The 12,419-nt window shown below is 37.1% G+C and overlaps 1 protein-coding gene across 2 annotated transcripts in view; it reads left to right on the top strand.

The window, feature by feature from the left end:
- MTPN (myotrophin) overlaps positions 1-12,419 on the top strand; it is a 44,011-nt gene that overhangs the window by 15,879 nt on the left and 15,713 nt on the right. For both annotated transcript variants that reach the window (XM_080391373.1, XM_080391374.1), the window contains exons 2-3: positions 8,621-8,734; positions 9,914-9,997. In XM_080391373.1, coding sequence (XP_080247499.1) covers positions 8,621-8,734; positions 9,914-9,997 — 198 coding nt within the window. The remainder of the gene's footprint in view (positions 1-8,620; positions 8,735-9,913; positions 9,998-12,419) is intronic.

Genomic DNA, 12,419 nt, shown 5'->3' with positions numbered 1-12,419 from the left:
GCTTGTGCCTACAGAGCTTGTGTAATCCTCAGTCCTTGGAGGTGTGTGGAATTCAGCTGGGCAGTGTCCTGAGCAGCCTGATCTGTTTGGACCTGCTTTGAGCAGATGTTAGGACTAGAAAACCTCCAGAGTTCCCTTTCAGCCTTAAATAGTCTGTGATTCCATGAGTCATTAGGCTTACAAGCTTGTAGAATTAAACTGTCCTTATATTTTTAGATTATTAGTCAGGTCTCAGGAAGTGTGGTAGTTGAGTTTTCCTTCATTACTGCTAGTGTTTATGACCCATGGATTAGTTATGTAAAAACATCATCTTATGTCTTTACTGTTACAGCAAAGAGAATAATGACAGAAGTTTTTATTTGACTTAATTGTGAGCTTAATATTTTATTTTTGGAATTGTAGGATAATTGACCTTGAGGAACAGAAGTATGTAGAAAATAGGGGTTGCTTCATTTGTTTCTGTTGTATTGTTATTAAGGATTCCTAATAAAGATATTCAGATCTGCAGTGCTAGAGAGGTAACTTTTGGATTAGATGAGCCCCAGAGCTGACATGTGACAGCAATAAACAGTTGAAAAGTCTATGAACATACAACTGGAACACGGTTTATGCAGTGAACTTTGGCTTAAATACGTAAAATACAGCCATTTTGAGAATACAAGTAGGATGACAAAGATAGCTGAATGTATTTTTATCGTCAGAGTACTTACGTTGTGGGCGGTGGTTTTGTTTGTTAAAAAATCTTTCCAGAGATGGATGAGTCTGGAAAAAGTTATACTGGACAGTGATTGAAGGGGTGTGAGCTGATTCAAAGTTTGAGAAAATGAAGGAGAGTGTTAGGGGAAGATTAATATATATTAGTTCCGCTACATCCCCCACATTCCCGTTGTGGAAGTGCAAGATTCTCGGCTAAACCCTGTTCGTGTATGTCATAGTTTAATGTGGCAGAGTATATGGCTAATAATTTTTTACAAGGTGTGGTTTGTCCAAACTTGCTCTCCTTTCAGAAGACTAAGGAATACAGTGCTCTTAAGTGATTTAAAACTCAGGTTATCTGTGTTCCACTTAAAACCATAAAATTTACTATTTCAGGCAACTAGGTGTAAAACCTAAAAATTAGGTTGGAAGGAAAGATTTCCTTCAGTGGCTACCAATATAGTTTCAATTATGGCAAAATGTCTTCAGATTGTATCCAACATTAACACATAAATTATAGTTTACTTCTCCCGGTTTCATTTTACAAAATTAAATTTAAATTGGGACACCTGACCATGGCATTTTCAATCCCCCTCTGATTGAATGAAAATACCATGGTCAGGTGACCCAATTTAATTTCTGGATTCAGAATATCACAATATAAGAAAGATTTTTACATTTCAGTTATGCCTCTGATCATTGTTATTGGGTGTATCAAAGCTTACCTACCTATCTACTAAAATTTGTTTTTTAAAGACAACTTATGAAGATGAATATAGAAAGCAGATGCTACACTGAATTTCACTTGTTTTCTAATGTTTCTTCTGGCATAAATTCCCAGGAGGATTTTGTTGTTGTTGTTACACTATGTGCTTTAAAAGTGAAGAATGTTGCTAACAGTGCATAAAGGAATATTACGCATGATTCTTCTGATATAAAGACCATGCACTGAGATGTGACAAAGAAACAAGAAGGTACAATACCTAAATTTTTCTTTTTCGTCCACACATATTTGCGTATTGTTTCTACACTGAGTAATATAAATGCTCAAAACCTGAGATGCTTTCCATGAGTTGAATTCTTAACACCTTTTGCTATAGATCTGTACAATGAGATTGGCTTGAAATGCTTCTCATGCCCTGTGTCACTTGATCTCTTTGTTGATTTTTTTAAAAAACCAATAAACCCAGTGTGAACAAAGGCCTACAGGAAGGTAGTAAAATATGAAGTGTTTGGAGGTAGTATTCTCAGTATGCAGTAAGATAATTGGAATATCTCATCCATAGGACTTAAACTTTTCTTAATAAAGAGATTTTTTCATTGTTCCTCTTTCCCACTCAGACAACAATAAAGGTATTTCTATATTTAAAATGTCAGTGTAACCTAATAGCCTGTAACAATGGCTATCCTTTGTATGCCAAGAGATATAAGTAATGCAACAGGTTGTACAGCGAATTCATCTTTTTCCGGAACAATGGAGATAGGAATTACCCAGTAGTGCAGCTCCTGTAGGATGCTTCCCTGTGTTCCAAGGGCATCTGACTGCATAGAATCAGGTTTCCTTCATTAAAACCGGAATGAAAAGAGTGCATGAAATAGGGAGATGAAGTTATTTCTGCATGGCAGGATAAGTACAGATGGGAATATGGAGTTGGTTCTAAATTTGAAAGAGCATTTTAATGCCACCAGTATTACAGATACTGCTCTACTAATACAGTTAGCCTATGCAATAGGATTTAATGAGGTCACAATTTTCAGCTTCTATTCCTGTGGTAGAACTGCAGTGTAAATCCCAGCTACTTATTTCTGCTGTGTACATGTGCCAAGTGGTGAGTCAGATGAAGGAATGGATTTAGCTGGAAAGGAGAAAATTAGCAAGTTAATTCTCATACTGATTAGTTCCTTCATTGGATTCATCGTTCAGCCACTAATTCTGATGCAGAGGTGAGAAGGATCAAACTGTGGATAAGAGTAGTGATACTGTAACTGCTACACAGGAGAAAATTGGTGCTAAACTGATGGGTGAGCTGTGACTTTAATAGCATGGCAATAATATTCTAGAGCAACACTACTGGCAAACCATGGTGCCCAGGTGAATAGCTGGCTCGAATTTGGTTGTGGTTGATGTGCCACTGCAATGTAAGCCTGTGATTGAAGCACACGGAATATCCTGTAGAAATGCTAGAGTGGCACTAGATGAAGTTTGGTTCAGCTCATTTCGCTTTAAGTGTTGATGCCTTTGAAACTGATGGGAACTGGGAAAGCAGGGGGTTAGCAGGTAAAGCTAGATGAAGGGGTGCATAGAATACAGTCTGTGTAATAAAGCCTACAGAAAAGGTGGGGTCTATTCAAGGACAGTGTCAGTTTGGTGTGATTAAATAATATGCCCAGTAAATAAAGAGTTTCAGAACTTGTAATTTATGACTAAACTTATTTATTCAACATTTCCATTGAGCTGATGTCATAATGTGCATTAGGGAAGAAAGTCAATGAAATCTGATTCATACTTTCAACTGGGCTGCAAAAGAATAAGGAATTAAATTTGGCAGAATTTATTCAAGGCAGCTGTTAAGGTGCAGATCCTTCCAGATTTGGGACATCCAGCAGGAGGGCAGCTTGGCTGTCAGGGGACTCCTCTCTGATCTTAGGTATGAAAAGGGGGAGCATGAAAAGTGGAATTGGGGGTGGGTAACAAAGAAGAATGTAGGCGCTTTCTCAGAGTGCACAGGGATGGAACTGAATTCCAGGCAAGCTTTGGCTTTTTTAACTGTAAAAGGACATGAGATACAGCCTGGCTTGTGTAGGTATGTTGGCAGAAAAAGTGGAGCAAGGAAATTGTGTGAGATAGAGGTTAGTTGAAGAATTAAGTTCAAGAAAGTTCAAGAGTAAATAATTTTGACAGCACTCACTTAAGAAATTAGTTAGAACAGATCTTTTGGATTTAATTGCTCCATTACAGAAAGTGGATGATAGTTGCATTCGGAGGATGCTATAATGAACCCTACTATTAGTTATTTAAAAAGCAGAGAAAATTCTTGAAAGTATTTAGAGCTGAGCTTTGAGTTTTTATTTTCCTGTCCTTCACTGAAAAATTAATATGATATTTAAAGCCTTTCTAATTGAATATTCTGCTGTTATCCATGTATGTGATATTTCTAAGTAGGACATAAGATTAACATGTTATAAAAATCTTCTCATGCTGTCTTGTTTAGTAACTGGAGATTCACAGAGAGGCTTTTCTTTACCTGTAATCAGATTTTAATAGAGGGGATTAAGGCAGATACCTGCTGACTGCTGGTTCTGATGTTTCATGTGTTGAACTGGTTTTTAATGTTACTGCATAGCTGGTGCTCTAGGTCATTGATCTGCAAAGAAAAACATTACTGATGTGGCTTATACCAGACATAGCCTTAAATGTCTGACTAAGTAAACTCAGCATATTCTGGAAGGTTGTTAAAAGGTGATCATGTCTTTCCTTTTGCAAGGGCAAATTCTTTTCTGAGGCTTTGCACAAAGGTTTACACAATTCTTAGTGAATGTGTAGGTCCACTCTAGAAAGTGAAACTAAGTAATCTTTCAGGCCTTTGAAAATATATTTTTATTTTGAAGTTAATATGATTCTTTGATTCTGGCTTAACTAAGTCTCCTTCAAAGTACCCTCGTAACAATTAACTACTTTGCTGCTATGTTAGATTCTAGAAGATGACAAAAGTCCCTTAAATGTTCCTGGGAAAATTTTCTATCACTTTTTGTCTAATGTATGTAAGATTTTGTTCCTACGGGTGTAAAGGAAAAATGCTCTTTGGCAGTTCATGTGTGTTCTGACCTGTGCAGAGTATAGTCTTTTAAAAGAAAACCTTTAGCAGCTATTTAATATAGTCTGAGTTTTATCCTACCAAAAATCTCGCTTACTTTGCTGTCTCCAAGTTCAGTATTGAGAAACATCACTTGAAAAGATTGCTGATACGGAAGTTTATAACATTCGGTATAATGTCTCTGGCCAATATTATATGAAAACACAGCAATTTCACAAAACTTTACATAGAGAGAACTCTTTTTTTTTTTTTTAAGTCTTCCTGCACTCTTTCCTGCCTTTGCCTGTCATAGGGCTTCAGAGACCACTTTGTCTTGTTTTGTTGGCATAATTAGCCACACCTTGACCAGAGCTGCCTTATTTATGAGGGGCTCAAGTCTTGACCTTATGCTTAGGTATTTTTTTATCATATGAAGAGGTGAATCAGCATTGTAGCTATGGCTACTATATAGTATAATTTCTTTGCTAATGCGAATGCTTGAATTCTGTAGTGCATAGTCAATCACTTTTTGCATGTCACCATATAGAGAAGATGCTTTTCCTATACAAAATGTGGTCTGTCATGGCTGGTCAGGCTGTCAGAACTGAGAATCCAACTGCCCGTGTAAGTAAACATCTCTCCCTAGCTTAGCTAAACAGAATACTTCCAAGTTGAAGAGCAAGAGAATCCAACTTGGAGTGCTCATCCAGTGAAGACAAAAGTCAACACCCACAGGATTGTATATCCAAAGCTCAAAAGAGAACAGCAGCTTGTTTAGTTAATCTTTAATAACCTTATCTAGGGTGTTAGATGTTTCGTATCACTGTCTAGCCAAGTAAAATGTTTATTGTTGTAACTGGTAACTACTGTCTTTTTCACCTGTGTATTACTAATTTGGATCATGAGGGTTCAAGCAGTTTCCTGACTTCCCCATTTTTATAGGTGATTTTATATGAAACTTGTATCTTAGAGACTTATTTAAGCATATAAATGGAAGCTGGTGTAGATAAAGATAGAAAATGTTAATAGAATTTCAATTAAAGATATGAAATCAGTATTTTCATGTCTAAACGCTATTTCTCTTTGCACAAGCAAAACTGTAAATATGTCCTTGTGAGTTTTGTGACAAATTGGTCTTTAATCTGTGTAACTTGTATGTAGGGGTATGGTTTAGGGGGGTTTCAGTTTACCTATACAACTTCTACTGAAACTATTTAGCGTTGCAGCATGAAGCTCCTTCTGAAAAAGAATTAATTTGTTGTTCCCATGGATACCGATAGAGCTCTATACCAGTAGCCTCCAAAACTTTTTGATCATGCACCTCATCAATAAATAAATTTCCAGCGTGTTCTACCAATATCTCTATATTTATAAATAAATTTTATACATGTATTATGTAGTATGTATGTTATAAAACATGCTCAAAAATGGAAATTAAAGTTGAAATAAACACTATTTTACATTTTATTAGCAGCGCAGAATTTTTTTTCTTATTGCACCCCAATGGATTGTCCTGCACACCTGTCTGGGTTTTTGCACCCCACTTTGGAGACCACTGCTCTTCTGTGGGGAGATGCCCCAGACAACACAAATAGGAGATCTAAAGGCCAGGGGAAAAATTACTTATGATGAGTCCTGTGAGTTTTCTGACATACATGTGTTAGAGACTGCATTTAAAGCAGGTGCTTGTGCCAGGGTTTGATCCCTTTTTATGAAATGGGTTGATTTGTCTTCCCTTCCTATTTCTATATGTCTTGAACCAGGAGTAGAAAAGACCCAACAAAGTTTTATAACATTCAGCGTTCTATTTTACCGTGGCTTTTCACACCCATGGAACAACTGGATATTTGACCATTTATTGCAGAATCTAGGAGTACTTGCTTTTTTATTATTTTTGTAACTTTCAGGGTATCTTGGTTCTGTTAATTCAGACTGAAACTCTGATTTTGAATGCTGCCGATACATTTTCTCAATGCTAGTATTCAAATTTGTGTAATCTGCGTTTGGGACATCTTTGCAGACTTTTTGCTAGGTACTCCCCCGTAAGCAAGCTTTCATCATCTCTAAGAGAAAATTCTGCGTTCAGGTGATGTTTTTTCCTTCCAAAAGTTTATTATCCAGCAGGAATTTATTCTACAGCCAGCTTAGGAGAGAACAGAGGGGGTCTGTGGTATATTCTTTAAAACAAAAAAAAGAAATAATCTGATAATGTAAGCCAATGGGAGAAATATTTATGACCTTAAGGAAGGGGGAGTTTTGCTAGGCTGTTCTAATCTTTAGACATGATGATTCTAAACTTGTTCTTGAATTTGAATGCTCTAGCTTTACTGTGCACTGGCCCAGGTATTACTTGCTTGGCCTTCTCCCTTAACCCTCTTACTTGCCGTGTCTTAGCATGTGTCAAACATTACAGGAGTTTTTAAAGCCCTCATCAGAGTAGTGATTGCATGGCTTTTACGTGGTTGGCTTGCTAATGTTATGCATCCCAGTCCTTAATGTTATCTGCGAACATTGTGTGTTATATTTAAATGTCAGCTGTTTTTTAAATTGATGGGAAGTGGCAAGGTGCAAAAAAGCATATGGGTAGAGCTTAGCAAAAGGGAAGGGAAGTTACATCACAAAACTATCTGCAACAATTTTACTGGTAAACAAAGTTAGACCTTCAGTTAGTCGTGTTGGAATTTTACATTATAAACTGTTGTACTGTGTTGGTAGCCCACATAGCTAAAAGCGCGGTGGACTTTGTTTAGAGGTACAATTTGTTGCTGTTCTGAAAATCATAGGTAAAACTGTCTTTTTCCTGATAGCCAACATACTTTGGAAGCCATAGTCATATTTTTGGGTCAGTAACAGCAGTTGCAGAGTTATTTTCACTGTGCTACTTGCAGCTACTTTATTCTTCTCTGAAGCCAGAACCTTCAATAGTGTAAGAACTGGGTCCTGACCTCTGAGACCACAGAATGTACAGTGGTTTAGTTAAATGCTGTGGTGTTGCTTTGACTTTCAACAGAGTGTATTATGAGAATTTAATATCCTGCTGCTAGGAGAGAATTCAGAGATCATCTTGTTACTTGGCCAGTAGTATAAAACTGATAATACAGAACATTAGATGCAGAATAAGATTTCCTTCTGACAGTCCTCCTTCTATTCTTAGAAGGGAGGTAATGTCTAGAAGATGTTTCAAGCCCTCTATTCTGTGGACTTTCTAGAGATTTGGGGCAGGACTGAGAGAACTGCAGGGGCTCTAGAGAAGTATGAATTGGTGCTGCAGTTGTAATTCTTTTGATTGTTTTCTGTGGAGATATGATGCTAAATTTAGCCACTCCCTAAAATACTATTACTTGCACATACAAACAAGAAGGAACTCACTTACCACATAGCTTGTCAGTATTTGGTTTCCAGTACCACCTTGTCATTACTGAAGTGCAGCAAATCAGTTTATCCTTAGTTGCCCAACCTAAGGTGAAGAAATAAAGCTGATTAGGCACTCACTGAATTAAATTTTGTTTACGCCTTGAGAAAGGTCTTGATTCACTAGTATGAGTGGCATTAGAATACAGCTTCCTGTGTCCTGATTTGGTTGACTGTTCTCAGACTTTTGTGTCGTGTAGAATTATTGGGTGCTATTTATAAAACAGAATGGGCAGTTTCATAATTGGGTTTTTAATTATGGATGATCTGTATTCACTTGCTAATAGTTACGATGCTGACTTATTTCTATGCATCTGGTTTCTCAGTGTGTGAAACTTCAGTATGTGTAGAAGTAGGTAAAGTAACTTGGCCAGATAACTAGGGTCCCAGTTCAGGCAAAGAAGCAAAATGAGCAAAATGTGAGTGTTTTTTTACAAGCTCTGATGGTATTTTTTTTTAATAATACATGTTACCAAGTGCATTTGGGTACTCAATACACTTGATGCAGTGTGGAAGGAGGGACAAAGATTGTCTTACATTTTTAAATGCATAGATGATGGGAAGGAAATCGAGCAACTTAATTTTCAGTTTTCTTGGGCAATGACTTAAATATTTCGATGGAACATTCTTCAGCATATTTGAAATTGTTGGACTTTTTGTCCAAGCTCTTGGTGTGTTAGCTCTAAAATTTTGCTTATTAGATTATGTTTACATTGAAGGGTGAAGATGTCAACCGGACACTTGAAGGTGGGAGAAAGCCTCTTCACTATGCAGCAGACTGTGGACAGCTTGAGATTCTGGAATTTCTGCTATTGAAAGGAGCTGATATTAATGTATGTACCTCAATTTGCAAACAGATGTTAGGGTCTTCTGCCCCCACACACAAGGGATTGGTATAAGTGCTAAGGTTACTGAAGGACTTAGATTAAGTGAGAAAATTGGATGCACTTAATTTGTGGTGGGCTTCTAGAGGTTAGAAGCTTAAAATTATTTTTATTAAATGTTTTTATTCTTTTTGGACACAGTAGGAAAAGCTGTTTGTAGCTATAAAAAGTTTAAACTTAATTTGACCATGTTTAGAAAAATAAATGGAGTCATCACATCTAAATGAAGTTTACATGGAATACATACTATATATTTGTTGGAAGAGACTTCAGAAGACAGTGCGATGCATCTTTGGCTAGAGTAGAATCCACTGTTATTGCTGTGCTTTTTTTTTTTTTGATACTTTCTTACTTGTACAAATTTAGTCATGTTGCTGTATCTTGACATGCATGGATCTTTTTGTGAAAAGATGTGCTGGACTGTATTGGCACTTCAAAATAGTGTAGTTCTCCATAAAGTGAAGTTTCAAAATTTTTTAACCATATACCCCAAAAACTATGCTTTAGAATGCTTGTCTGAAAGTTAATGTGTAAAACCTCTTAGACTTAGTCCGTAACAAAATGGCTTGGATTTTTCCCTTGGTGTCTGAAAAGACTGTCTCCCTCAGAAGTCCTTCTAACTAGAGAGGAGTAAAAAATAGAGGGGAAAAGAACATCGCGGTTATTCCATTTCTTGTTCTTTCCAGGATTATAGTTTAGAGAAGACAGCCCAAATAATGTTTCAGCCAAAACTAGCTTCTGAAGTCAGACTGGCTGGGAAATGGAAGAATTAGCGGTAGTGTTTGTAAATTGGTCAAAATTTGTCAGCTGAAACCCCACAATTTCTACTATTGGCCTAAAAATACATATATATGTGTGTATATATACCTAGAATATATATTTATATATAGAAATAGCATATATATTTTTATATATATAGACCTAGAAGACTTATGGAAGAAACATCTTGCTGTTACCTTTTTTTTTTTTTTTTAAACAATGACCATTCTTTTTACAAAGAAGAGTAAAACGTCTTGAGGGAATAAGTTTCTGGATATTTTAAATCCTTACCTTCAGTCTTCTGTTGACAAAAAAAAATTTGAAAGTGAAACCTTTTAATGCTGTGTGAAATTGTGTCTCAATTTACAGGCTCCAGACAAACATAATATCACACCACTCCTATCAGCAGTCTATGAGGGCCATGTTTCCTGTGTGAAATTGCTTCTGTCAAAGGTGAGATACAAATGTTCAGAACAAGTTATCCGTTAGCAAAGTATATTACTGTGATTATGAAAATAAGATTATAATGCTTGAGGTAAGTTCAGAACATCAAACGAATGCTGTTTATGTTGCTAAACCAGAGAGGTGTCGTGTCCTGCCGAGGAGGGAGGAGTGCCTCAGATTTGGTGACTCTGTTGGTTGGAATAGGATATACACAATACCTGAAGTCTGTAGGTAAACAAAGACTTTATTCCATAGTTAGGCTCGTTGGCAAATAATTGGCTAGTAGAAATGCTTATCAATCACCATGTGTATAAAGTTTTATGCCTTGTGTTACTTACCAGGAAAAGAGAAGCAGGGGAGGGATCACCAGTCCTGGGTCTAGCATCGGGCCTGCCGACGGGGTGTTTCTTGTAGGAGCACTCATCCGGAAGTCACTTCTTTTTTCTTATTCCCCCCAAAATGGTACTTGCCTTCCTTTTTTTATTCTTATCTTTTAATGTGGACTACCTCTTACTTAAATCAGCTTTGCTTGCCATGTAAATTAGCACACATGCTTCTTTGGGGGGCGCAAGCAGGGCAAGTCCTTTGGCATTGAATTGAGCCCGTGGTTGGGATCTCCCCTTTCCACATTTATCTTCCCCCAGTTATTGCAGAAAACTTCGGACTCCGCTGCTACTTGGCCCATTACCCATCCTTCAGCAGGCTATTCTCTCTTATCAGTCTTTAGTTCCTCTTCAGGGTCATACAAAGTAGACTTTTGTTTGATCTTGCAAGTGTTTGAGACCTTCCTTGGACAGGCTCAGGGAATCTCCAACCCCTGTTCTATTAACGATTTTCATCTCCTGCTGTTGTTCCCACCCTTCTGGGCTTTCCTTGGTGTTAGATTGATTGTTTTTTCCATTTGGTTGCCTACAAAAGGATACACCGATTATGGAGAAGATAGCTGAAGAAGAAAGTTCCAGGACTTTTGTAGTGTAGCAGTAGTAGTAGTGACCACTAAAAGTACTGTGCGCTCCAGCTAGAGAGCAATAAACAGCAAATCAGGTAAGAAAAAAAAATGTTATCCTTCATCAGACAGGGAGGAGTGGGATTTAGCTTTGGCAGCTGCTTAAGTGTTTCATGTGATGGAATCTCCACTGTGAAATTGCTCAGAGGTGTGGTTTCCCTCCTGCTTTTGCCAGATGACTGAAAACCCATCTGGGTTGGCAGAGTGTGGGGAAGTAAAAAGTAGGAAGACAAGTTTCTCTATTAATAGTGTTTGTAAATTTTGTCCTGGGGAGAATAAACTTGATCTGTTTCTGTTCTCCCTTTGATTTGTATTACAAAGGTGATCCATTTCACAAAGCAGTAGTTAATTCAGGCAATGTTTTGTCTCCATTCATATGTGCTCCTTCTTGTTAACACCTCACTTACATTGAAAAGAGGTTAATAGTGCGTTTTCAGTATATGAACAAATTTATATAATGTGACCAAAGGATTTCATGCTGCGTAATGTTTTCATATGCCACTTCGAAGGTAAAGTTTCCCTTAACTGCCTTAATGCTGCATGAATTGCACTTTTCTTCACTTCTCTGATCCTGTCTAATGTTAGTTATGCCTTTCTGTGAAGAAATACTGTGTGGGTTAATTTAGGATTCAAGTGGTACATCCAACTTGCTTAAACTTGTTGTGAGGACTGATCCTTCATTTAGGATCATTATATACACATTACAAGAAAAGTTACCCTTTTGCCATGTTGTATTTCTTTCCATTTCTGTTCTGAAGTGTTTTGTGTTCTAAGTTGCTCAATTAATAAATAAGATTCCTCAAAACTTGAGTTCACACATGAATTGTCAGGCAGCTAGTAAGGGTTGTGCATTCATAGTAGTCTCTGTCAGCAAGGGCATTAAGGATTAAGGTCCTTCCTGAACCAGCTGTTTTTCACGCAGCTTGTGAGAATGTATTGATTTGTGTACTTGCTACAATTTCAATGGCATTGGTTAAGTTCAAGAGTCATAAAGATCAGGCAATATTACGAAGTGTGCAGAATCTTAAACTTGGACTAGGAGATGAGGTTAGAAAAATGTTCCTGCAACTCAGTAGTTTGGGAAAGCCTATATTACTTTACGATTTCTTCATGCAGAGCTGAATGTTGTACCACATCTGATTGCTTCCATTCACATGGGCTAGCTGATGAAGTATTTATGAACTGAAACTTTGCTCATCAGCTCACTCTGAGGCACATCTTATATTAAGAGATTGTTCTTTCTCTTAATACAATTATCCTACGACCCTTGTTTGAACATCTGTTGTCACACAGTTTGTAACATCGTATTTTCAATGTTCTTTGACAGCGGATACCTTGGAGTTTAGGTAGTTCCACCTTTACTGAAAGTTTTAAAAATTACTGTTTAACTTTGTTCAGTGTTTTTCCTAGTTACTTTTGGAATGG

The sequence above is a fragment of the Falco punctatus genome (assembly GCF_963210335.1).
Source record: "Falco punctatus genome assembly, chromosome: 6".
Lineage (NCBI taxonomy): Eukaryota > Metazoa > Chordata > Aves > Falconiformes > Falconidae > Falco > Falco punctatus.
Note: the sequence above shows the minus strand (reverse complement) of the source record. Positions and strands in the feature narration are given on the sequence as shown.